At 33.3% G+C, this 24,096-nt stretch overlaps 1 protein-coding gene across 1 annotated transcript in view; it reads left to right on the top strand.

Moving 5' to 3' along the window:
* Positions 1–24,096, top strand: part of DPYD (dihydropyrimidine dehydrogenase) — a 1,024,364-nt gene that overhangs the window by 333,492 nt on the left and 666,776 nt on the right. Inside the window, exons 7-8 of the mRNA XM_027868249.1 lie at positions 9,040–9,121; positions 19,779–19,866. Coding sequence (XP_027724050.1) covers positions 9,040–9,121; positions 19,779–19,866 — 170 coding nt within the window. The remainder of the gene's footprint in view (positions 1–9,039; positions 9,122–19,778; positions 19,867–24,096) is intronic.

Raw genomic sequence — 24,096 nt, 5'->3', positions numbered from 1 at the left:
ACAAATTTTTCTGCAGTTTGTAACCTTTGAGTCTTGCCTGGGACACTGAGAGGTTCTTTATTGTGCACAGACTCACACAACTGGTATGTATAAGAAGTGGAATTTGAGACTAGATCTTCTTGACTTCAAAGCTAGCTTTCCATTCACTTTGACACATTGCCTGTCTTTGTAGTTGATGCATACTGGTGCTTAATAATGTTTTTTGAAGGGCATATTTCAGTGGGTCAAAAACATTCTTCATGCTGCCCCTTCAGTTTCTTAAATTTCTTAAATCAATTGTGGTAGGAGGGAAAAAAAGGCAGATTTAATTAGGATATGTGATAACAGGATAAAAAAACCAAAACCAAAACCAAAAAGGGACTTGTAATCCAGAGTTTAGTTCTGATTGACATTGTGTTCTCATGGATTCACTATGTAGCCTTGGGCAAGTCAGTTAAAAATCCTGTCTCAATTTTCTCATTTGTAAGGTGAATACTTTGGACTACATGACATCTAAGTTCTCTTTCAGCTCTAAACTTATTCTCCTAAGACATTTAAATTCTCAGCAACTCAATGTCCCTATCTGTAAAACAGTAATAATATTCTGCCTACCTGAGTTGTTGAGAAGATAGAACTGTGAAATCTTAAAGCATTATACAAATGCAAACTGCGTACCTAGAAATAATCTGTTCCAGTTTATGCTTATACAGTATCTACCCACTAACACTTCATCAATCCACATCATCAGTGTAAAACAATTATTTCAGGTGTTTTAGTTGTTTTTTTTCCTATCCCATCATAGTCCCACCATAATCTGTAGCATTAGCTGACATATCATAATAGAATGTTTATTTTGTATTTTAGCTTTTCAAACTTTCAATATGATAAGCCAAGCAAAATGATTTTTAAAATGTAAATATGTAAAACAGCATAGCACATAAACAGAAGATATAATAACTCAGAGGAAACTATTAGATGATCATCATTCTTCTCAATAATTACCAAGCAACTTCCCGATAGTTATTTTCCTTACATTTGTACTACTTTGAAACTGGCAATGCATTAATTAAAATATTGCTAGTAGTGCCATCTTCTGCAATGTGTTCTGGGCAGTGATCAGTACTATAATATTTTAAAATTGTGGTTCTTACCATACCTTATTTCTGAGCTGTGAATTTCACGTATTTAATGATCACACAGAATAAATTTTATCATACTCTGACTGTCATTTTTGCTTATGTTGTCCAAGTCTACTGGAAACTCCCAATGCATGTTAATATATATTTAACTTTTAGAGAACAGCTAAATATTAATATGCTAAAAAGCTAACATCAATGATCATGAATACAAAAACAGTAGTTTATTGAGATATAAATCATCAACTATTGAGTGGATTTCTTTGAGGACATGACTACTTGTCAAGTGATCATTATTTTATTGTACTATTGGCATTTTCCTATACTCTGTATTTTTCCAGACATCAATCCCTGTTGATAGGACATCACATATTCTATAGAGTCATATTTGTTCATTTAGGGAAATAGCAAGGCCATCTCATGATTTTGCTGAAAAGGAATGAAGCATTTTCTTTGTAAGTAAAAGTTCGCCACAGATTTATTAATTTAAAAGAAAAAAATCCATAATCTCTTAGAAACACATGCTGTAAATGAAGCATTTGTATACTTTTTTCAATTATACACATGAGTGAATATGTAAATTCTTAATTTAAACAACATAAACTTTATCCTTGCTTATTTACTGACCAATTACAAAGAAGATCCTTGCCCCTATGTTGCATTCATAATTCTCTTTTTAAGGGGAAAAATAAGTCTAGCTTCAAAATGGGCTGTATTCAAAAACATTTATGAAGGGAATATTTACATAGAATATTCCTCTGAATAGTTTTTTCTTATTTTAAATGAGTTCATAGACATTAGTTTTATTTTCTGTCACTTATTTTCACTAAGCCTATGTCTTTACATAAAGTTATATTGATGTCATTTGTACTCTAATGATACTGTTTCTCCCAGGTTAGAGACCAAATATATTTTTTCCACATTTTTTACTTCTACTTATTTCTGTGGAAAAATCCAATGGTTCACAATTATGTTTGTATGACTCATTTTAAGTTAGCCCCACAACAAAGGAATAAAACGAAGCTGATGTTTAATACAGTTTTTTTTTTTTAAAGATGGAATTTAGCCATCATTGCTGCCACAATTTCCTTGTTAATTTATGTTCTCACTTACACAGTTGATTCTTATTCTCTGGTCTCTTCAAACCAAAGTGCCTAAAAAGATTAAATTAGCTTCGTATTTGAAATCAATTGCCTCAAAGATGTGATGTCAGGTTTTATCCTTCCCTTTCCTCTGAATCTGAATAGATTCTTCCTTCTCAAGTGAATAAGTATTGCAGTGCCAAAGTTGCTGAAAACAATGTCAGTGCTACACCCAATTTTTAACGTAATCAATGGTCTTTCTTTCCTCCTATTTCTTCTTTCCCAAGATGAGTTTAAAAGGGTTAAATGGACTTGAGGGTATTATCAAAGATAGTTAACACTAATGAAGAAAATATCAGGTGAGTCCTTTTCTATACAGACATCCGTTTGTTTTAAATGGCAAAAATAAATGAGAAATAGCAAGCAGCTTTTAAAATAAATAATATATCAGTGTCATCAATTGCCCTGATATTTTTCCTGTTGTTAGAATTCATATATCATAGCATGTTCACTATGGCTAATTCATTTTTTTCTACTTTGATTTTATATGAAGGAAATAGAGTGATAGTTGTAGTAGTGATAGTTACAATTATATGCTATACTATATATGCTATGTATTATATTATATAATTATATGCTATGAATTTATAGTTATCAGCACTAAAAGTTTTCCCCTCAAAATTAACATAAGCAAAACTATTGCAAAGTATCAGCACTATGTTTGGAAAATAAAATGGCTAGTGCACACAGGTATTTCTGACTTAAAAGGCAACATTGTGTAATGTAGAGAGCACCAGAGGGTTGAATTTGATTCCTGACTGATATTTTTTGGCTGTTTGAGCCTTAGCAAGTCACTTAAATATTCTATCTCAATTTCCTTAACTGTAAAGGGGAATTTTAGTATTTTACTCACAATCTAGAGATAATGCTATGAGAAACATGGTTATACAAATATAAGATATTCTTAATAATAAAAAGAATTATATGGATATATGGGTTGGTATAAATCATATATTAGTACCTTAGTACTTGTAAAATTAATCACCCTTCCTCTATACAGAAAGAGTTACTGTTGGAACAGTGGGAAATCCTTTTCAACAAAATTTCAGTTTACGAAAAGAGCACAGAATGATGGGGAAAGACTAATTTTCATTAGCCTAAAGAATCAAAATCTCTTGAAGCCTTTTCCAAGCAATTAAGATCAAATGTCCCTTATACTAGTGAATGGTATAATAAGCCTTCAAGTATATACATAACTATCTGATGTTTCTTAACATTATCATTAACCCAGTCAAGTGATCCTAATTAGAAAGCAAATTCCACTGGATTCTTGAAGATTCTTTAAAAGGAATCTGGTTAGTACAAGGAGAAATACTTTATAAATGAGAACACAAAAACAATGAGAAGAATGAGCGAATGCTTCTAGGTGCACATTTCAAGTCAGGAAATTGCCTTCCAAATGCAACTCCTCAAGTCTGTTGGAACCAGAAGGAAAAAGAAAATAGAATCCTATGTTTACCTCACCAATGGAACTCTCCCCAAAATAAAAAAAAACCTCATAAATTCTGTAGACAAAATGAAGAGTTTCCGTGTGAAAAAGATATATACTTAAGACTGTCAAAAGGAGAGATTTCAAGGGAGCCATGGAACCAAACAAGACCTGGCAGTGACTAGTAAAAATGAGATTTTGGCAATATGAATTTTCTTCTCTGGACTGTTTTGATAGAATTCCAAAAACTTTGGTATAAGATTTCATTGTTGTTATTTTCTTTTATGAAATTATCTTTTGTTTCCATTATTTTTTCATAAAATACTTAATTCCAAAGACAAAAAAGAGACAAATATGCTTTCTGAATCCTAATAACATCAATGGTCACTGAAGGAATTTCAAAAGACAGGTGAATTTGGGGTCATTTACTTTCATTTTGGTGGTCTTATGAGAAGAAAGAAGAGAGAAGGAAAATTGAATATTTTAGGGAAGAAATGAGGAAGAAGGGGATAGAATTTACTATTTGTCATACTTAAGATGCATAAGAAGAGTCTATAAAAATAGAAACAGGAAAGATTGAGAAGTAATCATGTGAAACTCAATCTAATCTGAATTTTCTGAAGAAGGGTTCTTATACAAATATGCACATTTTGGGGGAGTAGTATATTAAACTCAATTAGAAAAAATGGGGCAAGGAAAGTTTTAGGGAAGGAAAGGCAGTTTTAAAGGGGGTAGAGTTGGAAGATGATTGTCTCTAGAAAAACTAATTGTCTTGATGGCAATTCACACTTGAATTTATTCCTTTTTTATGATATTCTGTGTCAAGAGGTAGAGAAAGGGAGAAAGAAATATAATGGGACATGGTGGAGGGAAACATTTATTTCACATTTGTTGCCATAAATGTGGTGAACCTCTTCATGCAATGGAGGAGAATAGACAAATGTTTTGGAAAGTAGAATCTAACAAGATGTTGTTTATAAGAAAGAAACTTAAAACATAAAGATTCACAAGTAACTAAATGTGAGGCTGGTAGAGAGTTTGTAAAACTTCTGGTATACTGAGACAATCAAGGGTAACACACATGATCTCAGAAAAGGAAACCGTAAAAATAGACAAAACCAAAAGAAATAAATAGGAAAATTGCACCATGTTTAGAAGCACCATAGACAATGAAATAATATAAATACTATAAATAGTATTATATAAATATACTTATTTGTATTTCTGTACAGGTATGCTATATTTAATTTGGGGCAGCTAGGTGATGCAGTGGATAGAGCAGGCCCTGGAGTCAGGAGGAACTGAGTTCAAATGTGACCTCAGACATTTATTAGCTATGTGACCAGGCAAGTCACTTAACCTTGTTTGCCTCAGTTCCTTATCTGTAAAATGAGCTGGAGAAGGAAATGTCAAACCATGCTGGTATGTCTTTTTTTTTTTTTTAAGGCAATTGAAGTTAAGTGACTTGCCCAGGGTCACACAGCTAGTAAGCGTCAAGTGTTTGGTCTGAGGCCGGATTTGGTCTCTGAGGGTTCTCCTGACTTCAGGGCTGGTGCTCTATCCACTGTGCCACCTAGCTGCCCCTCATGCTGGTATCTTTGACAAGAAAACCCCAAAATGGGGTCACAAAGAGTCAGACATGACTGAAAAATTACACAACAAAAATATATAATTTATGTTTAGTATATTAATCTATAGTATATAGGTAGCATAAAATGTGTGGTATACACTATACACACAAATACCACATATTATTTGTGTATAAATATCATATATAGATTTGTGTTATTTTGTTGTTTCTTTGTTCATATACATATATATGTATACATCCATACGTACATGTATATTGTTAACAAAAGACCCTCAGGCCCATGAAGGAACCTGAAATGAAACAGAGTCTGATCACAGATTATAAAGCTTTATTGTCTGAGAAAAGGCTTGCAAGGAAGAGGATCCTGCAAGACAGCAGAGAGGGAGAGAGCGTTCTCAGCTGCTCAAAGGGGAGTGGTAAAAAATGGCGAGATAATATAGTTTCTAAAGGCTTTCTGGCAAGAAGCAAGGTTAAGGAAGAAGATATCTGTAGACACAAAAAGCCAAGATGTTTAGAAAGTCCCGAGCAAGGTCTTGAGTCTTCAGCTGCTGCTCAGGGTTCCCTGTGAGGTGTTTGGTTTCTGGCGGCTACAAGCATCTCCAAATTTGGCTAGAGTTCACTAACAAAGCATCACTGATATGTCAAGCAGCTCTGAGCTTCAGAAATCCTTTTAATTGGCTGGTTGTTGTGTGTAATTCCATCACCCTTCTCTCCTGTGAAGAAGAGAAGGTGTAGCATATAGTATGGTTATTATAGAGCCCATGTTAACAATATATTGTGCACATATACATATATGTATATATATTATATATACATACACACATATATGTATGTGTAATACACCCTGAGTGGCATAGCATCTAAATACTTAAAGCATATGTTAATGAATTAAATGAAAAATAGATATCAAAAATACATGGTAATCTTTATGTATACCCCCTTTCAAATCTAGACACATCTGACAAAAATATAATCAAGAAGAAAGTTAAGAACCTGAATAAAACTTTAGAAAAGTTAAACCTAATATAGTTCTGTGATTATTGGATAGGAAGAGAAAGAAGTACACATCCATGCATGACACATTTAAAAAACTTGACCATGTTCAACAGTGTTAACTACATCATAAACAAAAGCAGAAAATATCAATATTAAGAATATTCTTTATTTACAACAATATAATAAAAATATAAACAATAAAGATATTTGAAGAAATGGTTCAAATTTAAGCATGAACTAAGTAATCCTCAGTAATCAGTGCATCATAGAAATAATAGATAGTTTCATAAAATAAAGGTGCAACAATGATCCTGTATAACAAAACTTTGGAGATTATGCCAAAATATTATATAAGAGAAAATTTTACCAGTAAAAACTTTCATCAACAAAAAGAGAAAGAACAGATTGATGAATTGGTATTCAACTAGAAAAAAAAAAACTGGAAAACTAGCAAATAAAAAACTAAATATAAAAAATATAAAGTCTTCAAATTAAATATTAATGTAATTGTCACAACATCACTCAATCAATAAAATAAAGATATGATTTTTAAAAAAGAGATGAACCATTAGCCAATCTGATTTTTTGAAAGAGGGGAAAAATAAATTACTATTATCAAAATGTAAAAGATAAAATCAGAGCAAATGAAATAGAAAACTATAAGAAACTATACCAACAAAATTGAAAACCTAAATTACATGGAATAATATTTATACAAATATGAAATGCACAAATTAACCATAAGAGAAATAGATAATTAAAGATAATCTCAGAATGTAGTATTGGACAGGTCATAAAGGATCTCTTTTTTTTAAAAATAGAATCAGTGGATTTCCAAGTGAAGTTCATAAAACATTGAAGGCAAAAGTATTCCACTATTATGTTAATTATTTGCAAAAAAATAATAATTTCTCATACAAAGCTCCTTTATTGAAACAAATATAGTCTCATAACTAAACCAGAAATAGCTAAATCAGAGAAATAAAACTATATCTCAATATGTCTAATGAATATTGATGCAAAAATATTGAATAAACTATTAGCAAAGGAACTATAGACACATATTGCAAAGATTAAACACTTTGACAAGATTAAATTATACTAGAAATGCAGTTAGTTCAATATTAGGAAAAATAAAGATAACAGGTCATATTAATAACAAAAGTAAAAGTCACATTATTACATTAATAGTAATATCAACACATTTTTATAAAATGTGTTTAAATACCAAAAAGCATCAGTGTAAATGGGCCATTGTTAATATTTTAAATAATATTTCTCAAAAAATGAAGAACAAGCATTATATATAATGAAAAGGCACAAGTGGCCTTTCCAATAAAATCTGGTATAAAATAAGGATTTTCATTATCACTACTATTCTTTAATATCATTCTATTAATGCTTGTTGTGGAATTAAGACAAATAAAGAAATTGAGAGTAGATATAAGCAAAAAAGGTTAGAAATGTATCATTTTATAGATCATCTAATTGCATAGAGAATGATAGAGATTCCACTAAAATTAATTATATTAATTATATTAATAATGTGTGTGTATGTGTGTGTGTGTATCTTGAGTGGACCTTAGTAGATTGGCTCTCATATATTTTATGTAATTGCAATTTCTCATTATTTTGAATTATACTTTTTATTAATTCTTGCTAGAGTATGTTATCCTTACAGAAAAATGTTCTGAATTTTTCTGGGTTTACTTTGTACACAATTCTGTCATTATAGATGCGAAGAAACTGAGGAAAAGGTTAAGTGACTTAGCCAAGATTATATAGCTAGTTAATGATGTTGTTGCCATTTGTATGAAAGGAAATTTTATTAATTGTCATAGGACATTCATTTACTAGAAGTTCATGATGAAAGTTCTTATTTTTTTTTTGCAACAGTAAATGAAATTTCTGAAGACATTTCAAAGTTACTTTTCCTTAACCTTATGGAAAGAAAACATTGTGCTATTAAAATATTAGTGCCATGTCCAAAGGTCTTGTGATTTTGGTGTAGGCAGGAAATATTGATGTCAAATAGGATTACCTTATCATTGTGTTAACCTTTGGAGACATATTGCAGCTTTCATAATGGAAGATTACTTCCCTTTAAGAATTATTCTATAGACCACATGCAGTATAACTTGCAATTCTCTAAGCAGAATAATAAAAAAAATTAGAGGTTAGGATTTAAACAGAGAAGATAGAAATATTTATAGAAGATGATAATTCTTTAATTGTATATTTCATTCTTACAGGTTTTTCTTTGGAGGGGATATATAACTCCCTCCCTCCCTCCTTCCCTTCCTTTCTCTCTCTCTTTACACACACACACTCACACACACACATGCACACACATACACACATTTGTCTCTAAGCATATATATGTCATATATCTATATGTGTGCACATATGTATGATATACATGCATATACAAATTAGACAAATAAAATATATAGCATGGTTGATTAGCTAAAAAGTTTAAATGATTCTCAACAGTTAGCTCTCCCTAACATATGTTTCCAGCTGCTTCCATCATTTTGTTCACATTTCACTTTCTTCCTTATAACTGCTATAGGACAATGAAAAGCTTTGCTGTGTGAATACTAATTTGAAGTGTCTTTGACACTCATAAAATGATGTGGAAAATGCCCCTGTAAAACAGTAAATGCTCTCGAATAGGTCCTTAGGTCTTTAATGTTGATCGATAAAGACATTGTGTCATTTCTTTATGATTGGTAATTGTTTCACAAACTTTTTTCTTTATCCTAGTACAAGTGAAATCCCTCAGTTTCGGCTGCCATATGATGTTGTGAATTTTGAGATTGAGCTCATGAAGGACCTTGGAGTAAAGGTAATAAAAAAATATAACCTGTTGTTGTGTAGCTGAAATGGAAAGCAGTGAGTGCTCGACTGAAGATTAGCAGCAAAATGCCATACACATTTGTAAAGAACAATTAAAATCTATGCTAGGCAGAAGCAGAAAGATGCTCCCCCTTGCTTAGGGCATTTGTCTGTCTACTGTCTGAATGCCACTAGTCTAGAAAAGGGCAATCAATAGTTCTCATCTGGCATGCCTGCATGTGATTAATTGTCTGTAAGAAACAAATTCCTCCATTGCTTTAGGGGTTCAGTATAGCTAATGGAAGGATTTGATTTCTTTAATCAAGTTTTTTTAAGCAAGTTGGGTTCTTCCTACCCCCCACCCAAAAGTCACATTTCACTTTTTGTTAGGTCTTTATTTTTTGCAATCAGTTGCACAGAGAGATATTTTACTTATTACATGCTTAAAATTAGCATTGTTAATATGATAATCCACTATCAACATAAGTAGTGACTCAGTAACATAGAAAGCTACAGTGTAGAATGTTTTCTTTATTTATTGAAACAAAAGACTTTGTTGTTGTATTAAAGATAGTAGAAAGGATGGTATGTTATACTTTAAAAACAGAATTCCAGATGCTGCTATCCTTTTTAATCAATTAAGAATAATATTCTGTGGTTCTTTCCTTGAACATATTGATATTTTAATTCAAATCTTTTAAGTTTTCATAATAGATATAACATAATACATTAATAAAACAACCTCTTTTGAATGATGTATTCTGCAATTATAGGTAGGAGGTATTTTTGAAAGTGAATATCAAAATGCTCATTGCTGTTGCATTTAGCATCATAAATTATTTCTAATATATGAGGAGAAAAAGCAAAAACAATTTCTGTTATCTTATATTTACCCTTTTATAAGTACTCTCCCTTGGAGAAGAAAAAAACTTAACTTTGGCAAATAACTACTGAGCAATAATGTTTGAAAAGGAAAATCATGAAAAAGTATACCATTCTTTTAAAAAAAACCTTAATACTAATAAATATTACTTAAAAATCAACTATGGTTTATTCTTTGCTTTACCAAAATTATCTTCCAAATATGTATGTATTTACAGAAAGTATCTATTTGATAGAAATTCTGGTATGCCATAGAAACTTAGAAAATTAAAATCAAATGCATAGCCAGAATGAGGACATCTGAGCTTCTTAATGAAATTTAGAAGGTGCTAACAGCACTGACTTCTCTTCAGCATCATGGAAACACCTGAGCTTAATATTCTGTTGATAAGAATAATTAATTTAGGAAGCTACTAGATTGTCTGCTTCCTTCAACTCATGAAAATGTAAGAAGTAAAGTCTTCCTCACTGGGGACCCACCCTATTACTTCCATATTCTATCTCCCCCCCCCAATTAGTTTTCTGACAGAGTCCCTGAGGAATCTATACATCTACCTACTACTCCTTGCCCAGGTGTATTAATTAGTAGTTATAACTGCTTAAAATTAGCGTGTTAGGTATTACTACCAATTAAAAATGAATAAAAATTTAAAAATTATCTAAAAGTAGAATTCAGTGACTGGGGAATCACTAAACTAATTGTGGTATATGACTGTAAGGGAATATTATTGTTCCACAAGAAAAAAAGAACATAGAGAATTTGGAAAAGCCTGGAGAGACATATGAACTGATTCAAAGTGAAGTTAACAGAACCAGGAGAAGGCTGTACAGAATGACTCTGCTCAGTCCTTTCAGCAGTACCTCACACTTCATGACCTCAGTTGAGGTTTTCTTGGCAAAGATACTGGGGAGCTTTGCCATTTCCTTCTATAGCTCATTTTAAAGATGTGGAAACTCAGGCAAACAAGGTTCGGTGACTTGTCCAGGGTCATACAGCTAGTAAGGGTCTGAGGCCAGATTTCAACTCAGGAAAATGAGTCTTCTCCAGGCCCAGCATTTTATGTGCCACCTAGCTGCCTGATACTGAATGACAAAAGAACAATACCACCACCACAAAAACAAAACAAAACAAACAAAAAAGCTGAAACTTTAATTATCATAACCAAACTTGTTCCCAGAGAAGATATGAGAAAAAGAACAGCCCTCCTTTTTTTTTTTTTTCCAGAAGTGGGTAACTTTGGTTATGGAACATTTTATATAGTTTTTTTCTTAATTAATTAATTTATTTTTAGTTTTCAACATTCACTTCCACAAGACTTTGAGTTCCAGATTTTATCCCCATCTCTCCCCTCCCCCCACCCCAAGATGGCATGCATTCTAAATACCCCTTCCCCTGATCTGCCCTCCCTTCTATCACCCCCTCTTCTCTAATCCCCTTCCCCTTCTATTTTCCTATAGGGCAGGATAGATTTCTATACCCCATTGCCTGTCATTTTATATAGTTTTGCTGCTATATTTTTCCTCTGTATAATTTTTGTTACAAGTGAAGGGCCTCTAAATAGTTAAATATTTACAAAGGAAGGCAAGGTAAAAATACAGATATTAATAAAATTAAAATTTGTAAGTAAATTTTTTTAAAAACTTCTAAATTCAAAATAAAATTAAAATCATCCTCCACATCATAGCATAAGTTAATCAGAAAATATCAAATTATACTATATATATAATTTCAGCAACACACGTATTGAATAAAATGTGGTACATCTGTAATTATTTTGGAAATGTAAATCTGTTCACATGTAACAGGGAATTGAAACCCAAGATGAGTGAAGAGATGGTAAGAAAGAACCTAGCTACTCTAATATATTTGAATCACCATCTACAATGCAAAAAAAAAATCGGCTGCTCTAAAGAATTTTTGAAAGATTATGGAGAATGGGAGACTATTGCAGAACTATAGGCTAAATTAATTTATTTCTTTCTTTGCAAAATTTTAGAACTTTAATAATAACTCAAATATTTGTAAGTCTCTAGAAAGAATAGCAATAATCACAAAGGACCACGTGGCCTCATCAAAAGTGGTGGAGTTTGACTGACCTCATTTCCTTTTTATGCAAAATAGCTAAACTGATAGATGAGTTAAATACTTTAAATGTTTTAGACCAAGTGGTCTTAACTTCATCTATGGTAGGGACCCCACTGGTGGTCCAGTAAAATGCATAGACCTTTTATCAGAATAAGGTTTGTAAAAAAGGTCTGTAAAAATAAAATACATAGTCTCACAAAAGACACCAATTGAAATTACCATCAAAATATTTTTTGGGCAAACTCATAGACTCTAGGTTAAGAATTCCAGCTTTAAACATATAGTTGTAGGTCAAAATCTTAGCATAGCATTTGAAGAATCTGCTCAATAAAATAAAGATATACTGGCTAGATGAGAGCATATTCAGATGAATTTTAAAATTATTGAATTACTGGATTCAAAAATAAAATAGTCATAAGTGGCTCAATGCCAGTTAGGAAAAATCTAGTTGTGTGCCCCAGAGCACTTAACCCTCTGCCATCGTTTGTTTGTTTTTTTTAAATCAATGACTTCAATAAAGGCATGGAAGATATGTATGTATGTGTGTGTGTGTGTGTGTGTGTGTGTGTGTGTGTGTATTTTTTTCTTGCAGGTGATGCGAAGATAAGGAGAATAGCTAATATGTTGGATTATCATGTTACCATTGAAAAAGTTTTCAGTAAAACTAGTATTATAAAACTAAATATAATGAGGAATAATGGTAACTTCCTATACTTGGGTCCAAAGAATCACCTTCACAAATATAGCACGAGGGAAGCAGCGGTAGCAACTACTTCAAGTTTAAAAAAATTAAAACTCTGAGTGTTTAAATATAGTCAAAATTCAATATGAGTCATGGTACAATATGGCAACCTCAAAAGCTATATTAAAAATTAGTCAAACTGACATATATCCTTTATTTATTCTAGCACTTGCCACCCTCTTATTTTTTCCTTATACCTGGACCACTGCCTTCAAACTCAACCTGTTGAACCCTTAATCTTCCTTTAAAGGCCAGCACAGATACTTTCTATATTAATTCCTTCCTCATTCCCCAATCAGAAATTTACGTTTGCTTCTTCTGATCTTTCATAGACGTTTACATCTATGTTATGGTTCTATTCAATTTGGCCTTATATGTATACTTATGGATTATTATATAACTCTTGCTATGGTGTATGTTCCACGAGATCAAAAATAATATTTTAATTTTCTTTGTATTTCTTTTTGTGCCTAGTCTGGGTTCTTTGCATTCATCTAAACTCCTGAAGAAGTTGTTATTTCTTTGCTGTGGTGTACCCCTTTCAAAAGTCCAGATCCTAATCTGTCTAAGCCTCAGTACTCATCTTTATGACTGTCTAGAGATGAAATGTTCATCAAATGATGGCCAACTTTAGGACTGAACTTTTTCAAAGTTATCTGAACTGGCCCTTGGACAGTAGACTTGAAAGACCTCATATCAACTTTGAGTATCTTTACATATATTGAAAAAAAAACATAGATTTTTGAGAGTCGGATATCTGGTCCAATACATAAATAAAGGGAATACCTATGGCAACATACTCAGAAAGTTGTATGTATTAGCTGCATGCAAATCTAATAGGGTTATAATAAATTACTGTTGAATGGATTAGTGGATGAACGAATGATAATTTAGCTTTAATAAAATATAACCTTTTTTCAATTAGGTATGTATTTTCTCTCAATTTCCCCTCCTTAAAAGAAAGAGAAAAATAAAATCCATGTAATAAATACACATACTCAAGCAAAACAAATTTTCATATTGGCTATGTGCAAAAAAGTTTTATCTCATTATGCGTATGTATTCCATCCACACTCTGTTGGGAGGTGGGTAGCATTCTTCACCATTAGGTATTTGGTATCTTCATTGATCATTGCATTGATCATAGTTCTTAAGTCTTTCAAAGTTGTTTTTATAATGTTGTTATAGTATAAATTATTTTTCAAGCTATGCTTACTTACATCTGCATCAGTTGATTTGAATCATTCCAATTTTCTCTGACACCATTGGAACCTGGGTTTTACAGATTTCAAACCTCATTCTTTTCCCATCTCACTAAATTGTGTATCCATATTTGAGTGAGATAAGTGTGTGTTTCTTATTCCATGCTGTCATTAGATATGAGTGCACTTCATTGGGCTTCAAATAATCATTATAAATAGTAGTTTACAATTAATTTATGATAATATTGTAAAGTTCATTAAATGCAAGTAAGAAAAGATGTTAAGTGTGAGTATTAGATCCTTGAGAAATAGAAACATGATATAAAATAATCTGAATTTATTGAGAACGATAGAAGTTGAATAGGCATTGCTTTGTGGAATACCGAGGAACATATGCTTGGATGTTCCATATGTCAAATTGTAACTTTTCTAGGAACACAAACGATGTTAAAAGTAAAGATCACATATATACAGTTGAAGAATTCTATAATCTGTTAGTTTGACCTAGAACTTGATACCACACTATGCCTTCACTCAGTTTGTCTTGTTTCCCAACATACCTGCTAGCATCAACTTCCTTTTCTTTTAGAGGGAGGTAGGTGTTATTGTGGATACTGTTCTGAACATACAGTCATGGCGTCAGTCAGTCAGCCAACGTTCATTAAATATCTACAATGTGTCATGCATTTTGCTAAGTTCTTGCGACGTAAAGAAAGGAAAAAACATTCCTTCCTTTCTAGAAGCACACAGTGTTCGGGCAGCTAGGTGACGCAGTGGATAGGGCACCAGCCTTGGAGTCAGGAGGACCTGAGTTGAAATCTGTCCTCAAACTCTTACTAGCTATATGACCATGGGCAAGTCATGTAACCCCAATTACCTTAAAAAGAAGGAAAATCATATGTGTATATATATGTATGTATATAAAGAATATATATGTGTATATATATATATATATATATATATGTATGTATGTATAAATTAGCGATAATCAACAGTGGGAAGTCGCTGGAATTAAAGAGAATTGGGATAGGCTTCCTGTAGGAGATGAGGTCTTAAAAGAAGCCATGGATTCCAGGAAGCAAATATAAAAAGAGAGAACATTCCAGGCATACTGGGAAGCCTGTGGAAATGTCCAGTCAGGAGATGGGGTGTCTTGGGAGGTCAATGCTAGTGCATCATGCAACATATGGTGGGGTGAAGCTGTAAGACTAGGACTGAGAGTGCATAGGTTATGAATGACTGGAGATTATAGGGAGCCATTAGAGTGGCTAGTTTATGTATCTTGGATATCAGACCTTTAACAGAGAGATCTGAAAGAAAAGTTATTTCTTTTCCTGTGTGTATGTGTAATAGATATGTATATACATATAATCTAATGTGTACAGTTATACATATACATATACATACACACAATAATCACCTCACTTCTCAAACTAATTTAATTTTATTCATTAAAGGCATTTTAAATTCCTGTAATTGAAATTATCTGTTTTATAATCTCCTCTACTCAGACAAGTAACTTGGGGTGAATGACTGAAAATACTACCTTTCCAATGCTGGAAAAAGAGGCCAGAAACACTGTTATGAGGAGGGAGCCAAGTCTCAGTGAAAGCCAGAAGATGCAAGAAGTAGAAAAGGAAACAATTTAAGATAAAAGCAAGTTTGTTACCTACGGAACAGGCATTCTAGAGAGCATGGTGGGGGGTGGGGGGAAGGTGAGTAGCTTTAGAGAAGGCCAACACAAGGTTTGAGTTGAGGACAGTAGGTGTAAGGAATCAGACAATGGGGAATGAAGAACAGGATTTGAATGATGACAGTAAGGTTTTTTGGAATTGATGAGATAGGGGAGGTAAAGGGGAGCAGGGGTGCTAATTATTGAGGAATGAGTACAGAGAGGTTTTTATTTTTCTGATGGAGTTTTTTCCTCAGGGTATAGTTCTCTCAGGACCTTAGGCAGTTGAGGAGATGGGGCAAGTGCTGAGAGCTAAAGGAATGATGCTATCACTTGTCCCCCAAGGCAGGAGAACAGGCTAGAGGCTTGATGGAATGTACTTCCTTCTCTTTCCTCAAAGGGAGGAGTCCAGTGCTAGATGGCACGGTGTTTCTCCTTTTCCTGCAGTAGATTGAAGATCGAATAGGAGATCTGGCTCTGTGGAAAGGCATTTTCCCTCCTTACTTTAAAGGCAAGAGACTGATGCATAAAGGAATTATGTTTCTCTTGCTCTTAGTTTAAAACTTGCCTCAGAGTGTGCCTTTGGGCAAGTCAGTTGGCCTCTATCTGCCTCACCTTCTTCATCTGTAAAATATGGATAATAATTGTACCTATCAGGGTTGTTGTGAGTGTAAAATGAAATAACATTTATAAAATGTTTTGCAAACCTTAAAGTATTACTGTTACTATTACTATTATTAGTGTCACTCAGTGAATCACTGGACAATATTATGTTTTGATATTTGCTTTCAATTTATGAGTCTGAGTTTGCAAAACTAACATGTGTGATGCTTTTACTTCTTTTTACCTAAAATTGGTATAGCTATTACTATATAACTGTGAGTCATAGAAGCTACAGCCTCCGAGGAATTAGAAATGAGTCTCATTCAGAGGGCAATGGAAAGGTATGTGGTGGATTGAGTAACCTTTTCCAATCAATACGTAGCAAATAAGGAACTATGAAAAGCTAGAATAAAGAATTATCAAAGGATTTTATGATAAAATGTAATGGGCTGGTCGAATTCATGTGATCCTCTGTTAGAAGAGAGTGGAGAAGACCCCAATCATGTTGATTGGATATCTGTGGTGAATTTAAGATAGACATAGAAAGGAGTCATAGTTGCTATGTTCGTCATTGACTGGAATACCCACATTGATGAAATCACAAATATTTTTGCATATACAAAGATTTCAAGCCTAGTGATTTCAAAGGGGAATGGAAGCTTCAGTAGGAATCAAATCTGAACAAAATCTGGTCTTGAGGTCTTTAAACAAAGGCTAAGTGACCACCTGTCAAGTAGGTTGTAGAGAAGGTCATATTTTCAGGTCTAAGCTGGACAGCAGATAAGCAGTATATTCACTGATTGTCTGGAACCTGCTTCTTTATAGAAGCTTAATATTAAGGCTCACTAAGACAAACAGTGCTCCCTAAAGATGTCAATGACCTCAGTAGCCCCTTTGAAAAGCAATCTTGGTCCAAGGATGTCTGTATTAATGGTATACCTGCCAAAATTTTCAAGAATGGAAGGAACTGCTGAGGCATCTGTGTGTACTTTTCTTCAGCATATGGAGTGGCAACATGATAAGTTCCCTTTCCACACATCCACTAAAAATAAAATAGATGGTGTGGAGAAATTACATTTATTTCAGTTTTGCCATAGTTAGACTTTTAGAATAAAGTTAACTTTACCAAATTACAATGAAAAGAAGCTGTCTTAGCCTTTAAAGAGCCAATTCATATTTTAGTGCAGTATTTACCCATTCTAACACCATGGAGGAAGCCAGTTTAAATTAGGAAAGATTAAATCACACATGAACAATGAGGGATAATGATATTTTAATTTGTTAAGTTGTAGGGGAATAAGGGAGGCAGCTATGTGGTGAAGTGGATAGAGTGCCGGCCCTGGAGACAGGAAGACTTCTCTTCTTGAGTTCAAATCTGGCCACAGACACTTACTAGCTGTGAGACTCTAATCAAGTCATTTGAACCTGTTTGCCTTAGTTTCCTTGTCTACAAAATAAGCTGGAGAAGGAAATGGCAAAGCACTCTAGGATCTTTGCCAAGAAAACCTCAAACAGGGTTACCAAGAGTCAAACAGGATTGAAAAATGACTGAACAAGAAGAATAAGAGGAAGTAAAAAATAGTATTAGCATGCATTCATTCAATTAAGAAATATTTCTTAAGTTCCAATCATCACCTTGGCTTTCACAGCATTTCCCACCTCTGCTGACTCTCTATGCATGTGAGTACCACTCTAGTTCATACACTCCGCTGGACTTCTCATCTGATGATTGCAGGAGTTATCTTTATTAACTTATATATTATACCCCCTCAAAATTTCTTTATTCCAGCCAAAGTGACTTCCTTGCTATTTCTCACACCAGCATTCTGTCTCCTATCTCTGTGCCTTTATAAGGCTCTTCCCTGTTCTTACAATGTACTCACCTTTGTCTCTTAGAATTCTTAACTATTTTCAGAATGAAGTGCACGTATCATTTCCAACATAAGGCTTTCCCTGATTCCCCTCTCCACAAACACTAGCCCTTCCCCTAAATTATTGTTTGTAATTTTCTCATGTGTACTTTGAACTTACTATCAAATCTGAATATATCATTAATGTAGGTATGCGTGTTGTTTCCTCCAATAAAATGTAACTTCCTTGAGGGCAAAGGACTGCTGCATTGTTAGCCCTTAGCACAGTGACTGGCACTGTGTTTTAAAATGTATGTAGTTTGAAAGATCAAAGAACATTGCTAATTTCTGGGGATATAGAACCTTCTCCCAAGTGGCTTACATTATGATAGGTGGGGAGGACATTCAGAGAATAACAGTGATCCAGTTGCAAATTAAAGAAGTACAAAAGTCAAAGAAATGTGCTATGTAATATTTGAGAAAAGGGGAGATTACATTAAGAGCACTTGTCACAGCCCAAGCTGCTCTCTAATATTAGAAATGGCAGATGAGTTCCTCAACAGTATTAGTAGAAGATGTTTTCATAGGAACAACTGGATGGATATTTTTAAAGAAAATGTTTCTAAACTATACAGGTAACATTCCATTTTAATATATGCTATGATAGGGTAAATAAGATACCTTTACAAGGAAAAAAAAATCTAAGCTCAAGTTGATGTTTCATTTATTTCAAAGGTTATAATGATAAGACATCAGTCTTACTTGCCTCCCAAATGCAGAGACTGAATTCCAGTTCATTGCATCAGAATTTGAATTGAATTTTAGCTATCTTCAAAAGTTTTCCTGAGAAATATGTTGATATGGAATCTTCCTTCAGTATAAGAAAAAACAGCTATTTGTATCCATGGTTGATTCGTATTATCTCCTGTTTAAGAAATCAATGTTCATTACTGTATACACTGGTGAAGTCTTTTCTTAAGCATGTTAATGTTCACATGAACATATTCTTTATTCTTTTTCACCAGAATAAAAATAAAAATATCAATTAAGTATAACAATAACTACTAGAGTAAAATAGGCAAATAAATGACACTTTATGATTGCTGATTTAGCCTTTATCATAGATATAGATCTATATCCCAGGTATTTTTTTAGATAAGGTTTTTTCTTCAAAAATTACCAAAGCTTATGCTGGATTAATTTGTTTTTAACATTCTATTAAAATTGTATTATTATGTATTTTCATTTGCTTACTTGCATATATGATTCTTCCTCAGTGGGAATGTATGCTCCTTGAGGGTAAGGATGGTTTAATTTTTATCTCTATATTCCAAGTGCCTAGAATAGTACCTAGTACTTAATAAACTTCTTCAATTGCTGGGTTGAATCTAACTAAGTAGATGTCTGACATTGATTACTAATACAAGTTTTGCCTGAGACAATTTGAAAATGCATCTCCTAAGTTCAAATAAAGCACATAATTTTGTTAGTCACATGTGAAGTTACTTTAACCACCTTAAGCTTATTTGGAATATGTAGATTAGTAGTATGTATGTGTGTATGTATGTATATATAATCTAATTCATGAAAGTCAGAAACTAAAAAGGAAATTAAATGTTGTTTCTGGTAGGTGATATGTGGTAAAGGCCTTGCAGTGAATGGAATGAACCTCTCTACTTTGAAGGAAGAAGGATACAAAGCCGTTTTTATTGGAATAGGTAAGTGACTTTTATTATTCTGTATTTCTGTGGATGTTGATTAAAAATGTTGCTGTTCTTTATTTTTGGTAAAAATTGGGAAATATTCATTTTAAAACAATTTTTATGCTTTTGAAATTTGACATAGTTCTAATGTATGTGTCTATATTTTGAAGAACTGTGTCAACAATGGGACAAAATAGAAATGAATCAAATTTCTGTATTACAGTAGTTATGGTGTTGCTCAATTGTTACTAAGGAATTTTAGAAAATGAGTATTTACCTTCACTCTCATTTTGCTTATAAGCTCTTATATTCACATTTTCTAATATATTTTCATCAATTTCATTTCTATCTTTGATCAATAAATTGAGTCTATTAAAATCAACATGTCACTATAAAAATGTCAGGATTATTTCATCAGTGAAGGTCACACCAACAGGTAAGATATTGACCTAACTATTCACACTAGAAAAGCAAAGCGGACGAAAAATAACATATTGCTTTAGGGGCGCCTCCTGTAATCGGTCCGTCAATCCATGTATTGGATAGATAGTGCAGATGAACAGTTTGGGCCCGGAAATGAAGAAGAGGAGCTGGATCACATTTGAGAAATGAAACAGCATTTTGAATGACGCCGAACTGTTTTTATGGCAAGAGCCTGTCCCTTAAAGCCCAGGAGTTTGCATTTAAGTTATAGTTTCACAGACCATAAGCACATTATCCTATTTCAGGAAAATTTAGAGTACAGATTGCTCAAAGGTTATTGGGAATATGAAAAATAAGCATAAGTAGGCTTCAGCATATTATCAAAATGACTTTCCTACAAAGAACTCATTGAGCATATGTAAGATCAAAAAAGGAGGTGAGTCCTTGATATATAAAAAATTAGAGACTACAGATGAATCAAGTAAAAATATTGTCAATAAGTCTTTATTAAGTGCTTACTATGTTTTCGGGGTGTCAGGGTGGCACAGTGGACAAAGCACCCAGCCTGGGGTCAGGAAGACCCTAGTTCAAATCCGACACTTGTGTGACCTTGGGCAAGTCACTTAACCCTGTTTGTCTCAGTTTCCTCTTCTGTGAAATGAGCTGGAGAAGGAAATAGCAAGCCACTCCAATATCTTTGCCAAGAAATCCCCAAAAGGTGTCACCGTCAGACACGACTAAACAACAACAAAATGTGCCATGCCCTGTGCCACGCTGGTATAGAAAAGATAAATGAAGAACAGTAGTGCTTCCATTGTCTCTGTCAAGTACTCTAGTCAGGATTTATGCAGAAAAAAAAGAAATGAGAATGAGAAAATGTGGGAAGATTCTATCTGTAGTGAAGGAGAGAATACTTAGGCCAGTGAAATAGCTAATCTACCATAGTGCCAAAATGAAATGATGGATCTATCTATCTATCTATCTATCTATCTATCTATCTATCTATCTATCCATCTGTATTTAAGGATAAAAGTAGCAAAAATATATGAGGAGCATTAGATCACTATAATCATTATAACTTTTTATTTGTGAGATAGGAAAAGGATGACTATTATCAGTACCCCTGGGCAGTACCAGCCTCTAGTCCATTATAAGATTCCCTGTAGGTTGCATTAAAAAAATCTGAGGAGAGCACAGGTTTTAAATTGGGCTGGAATATTATTGGGTAGTAAGATAGCTACACCTATTGAAAGAAGGGAGAACAGGATTGTCCAATAACACTACTTTTTGACAGAGCTCTGAGTTGTGGTATGCCAAGCTGACTTTCCCTGTATGCCTGTATTCCTATGTGATAACTTGTGTCTCTTGGGAAGTATTATGTGCAAGATTCTGCTTCAAGTTGCTGTAAGTTTTGGAGCACAGAATTCCTAAGGGATGATAGCTCTCTATCATTATAGTTTCATGCTTAATACCTCCTGAGTGTTTATGTCTAGATTGAGAATCCACAGCACCTTGATAGTCAGTGGTTGTGGGAATTTTATGTAGTAGCTTTTATCCTTTATCCTCAATGTACATAACTTCAGTTTCCTTACAGATTGCATGTGTTTTTGAGGATTAATGGAATTTTTTTAAAGGAAAAATTAAATGTATGTGGAAGGCTATCTATCAAGTATGTTCCACAGCACCCAACACAAAGTTCAGGGGCAGGATCTCATGACCACAACAATTTTTCTCCTAAAATACCAGATTAATTCCAAGTATAAAGGAAAAGTCAATGAAAAGACACTCAAAAGTCTGAGGAACAAAATAGGAAGGCCAAGAAGTAACCAAATCAACCATGGTGTTTTGTTGCTATTAATTATTTCTAAAGTCTAGATTTCCCATCAGTGATATGGTAACTTCTATGGGCAGATTCAACGTACCATTAAACCTGTTTCGTAAGAGGTAGAAGTTTGAGCTAAATAGCTAATGGGAGTGGAATACAGTGTCTCCAATGCAATATCAGCTGCAAGCAGATGAAAGCAAGGAGTTGAACAAGGAAAAAATTTCTAACTTTTCAGTCAGTGGTGATTCCCACGAAAAGATAATTCACTGATGCACTTGAATACAGCAAGAAGCTGACATATTTTAGCTGGTATTTTTTTTGTTCATTTCATCAGAGTCTCTGATACAAGCTATTTGACAATGGTTCACAATGCAGTGGTCCCTGTTTGACTCCTCATTGAGGTGTGAATATCACAGTTATAATGCACAGTCATTTCCATTTATGATCCTGGTTATCTTCATGCTGTGAGGTGAATCTTTTGACATTTCATTTTAGGGATGTGAAGAGCATGCTTACATATGTGTTTTCCTGTATTTTATAGGAAATATATAATTATGTCAGATGTAATGAGCTTGAATGTATGAAAGACAGGCAAGAAGTCTTACAGTGCACACACACACGCATCCCTTTGAGATTCTTGATGACTAATTTGGGAGATTATAAATGCTAATCCTAAATACTGTTGCTTGACTATCCTCAAATTCATAGTGTCTGTTGAATACTATAAACATAGGAGCAAAACACTGCCTTTTCTTCCCACTTTGACTTTTTTGAAGAAGCATATTATAGAATAAGTATATTGACCATTATCATTAAATAGCAGAGAGGGAACTTGAAATAGGAGGTTGAATAGAAAGTTGGCCTCAGAGTCAGAAAGACATTGATTCAAGTCTTGCTTTAGGCACATATTTTCTGTATCACAATGGACAAGTTACTTTTTCAGGAGTGCAGGAAAAGCTCTACAACTAAAAATTATGTTTAATCTGAGATCTGCATTGCTGGAAATAGTTTCAAAAATGCCAGTTTCCTGCATCAGTGAAATCACAGTGTGTGTATCTGTATATCTGTATAGATATGTGTCTGTATGTATATTGATGTAAAACTAAATATGAATAGCATATCCCTATCTGTATATCTAATATGTCTATAGCTACATATATGGATATATGCATACACAATACAGATATACACACATATTTGTACGAATATGTGTATGTCTACACACATATATACATGCATGATTATTTATTACATATGCACATGTGTATATGTGTATGCCTCTAATAACATATATATGTGTATAGATATATATACATATATACTAACATAGATGGACTAGAACTGTGATTTCACTGATATAGGTTCCTGAATGAGGAAACTCTCTACTGTGGTTAGTTGGCATTTTTCAACAACTTATCATCTTAGAGATGACAGATCACTGAGGTAAATTGACTTACCAAATTTTACCAAATACTCAGGGTGTTTCAGAAACAAGACTTTAAAACAAGCCTTACTGACTCAAAGGCCATTTTGCTATCCACTGTATCACAGCTACTTGTGAAACTAATACACATAGAGGAGATATGACATGTACAAAAGGCCATATAAAAGGTGACCAAGATAGTGAGAACCTGTAAAGTATCCCATTAGAAGTGTCAGCTGAAGTAATTGAGATTGTTTAGAAATCAAAAGAATGGAAAAAAACCCACTTAGGTGAAATACGATGCTTCCCTTTTGTTATTTGAAGGGTTAGCCTATGTCATTTGAAGGAATGATAATAATATTATTTAAAGAACACTTTAAAGTTTGTAAAGTGATTTACAAATATATTCTTATTTTATCCTTGTAACAACCCTAGGTAGTAGGTGCCATTATCATACTTATGTTACAGATGAGGAAACTGAGGCAAACAGTGGGTGAGTGACTTTCCCAGGGTAACATATCTAGTAAGTGTCTGAGGCAGTATTTGAACTCACTTCTTCCTGACTCCAGGTCCA

This window comes from Vombatus ursinus, unplaced genomic scaffold, assembly GCF_900497805.2.
Source record: "Vombatus ursinus unplaced genomic scaffold, bare-nosed wombat genome assembly UNPS02014787.1, whole genome shotgun sequence".
Classification (NCBI taxonomy): Eukaryota; Metazoa; Chordata; class Mammalia; order Diprotodontia; family Vombatidae; genus Vombatus; species Vombatus ursinus.
Note: the sequence above shows the minus strand (reverse complement) of the source record. Positions and strands in the feature narration are given on the sequence as shown.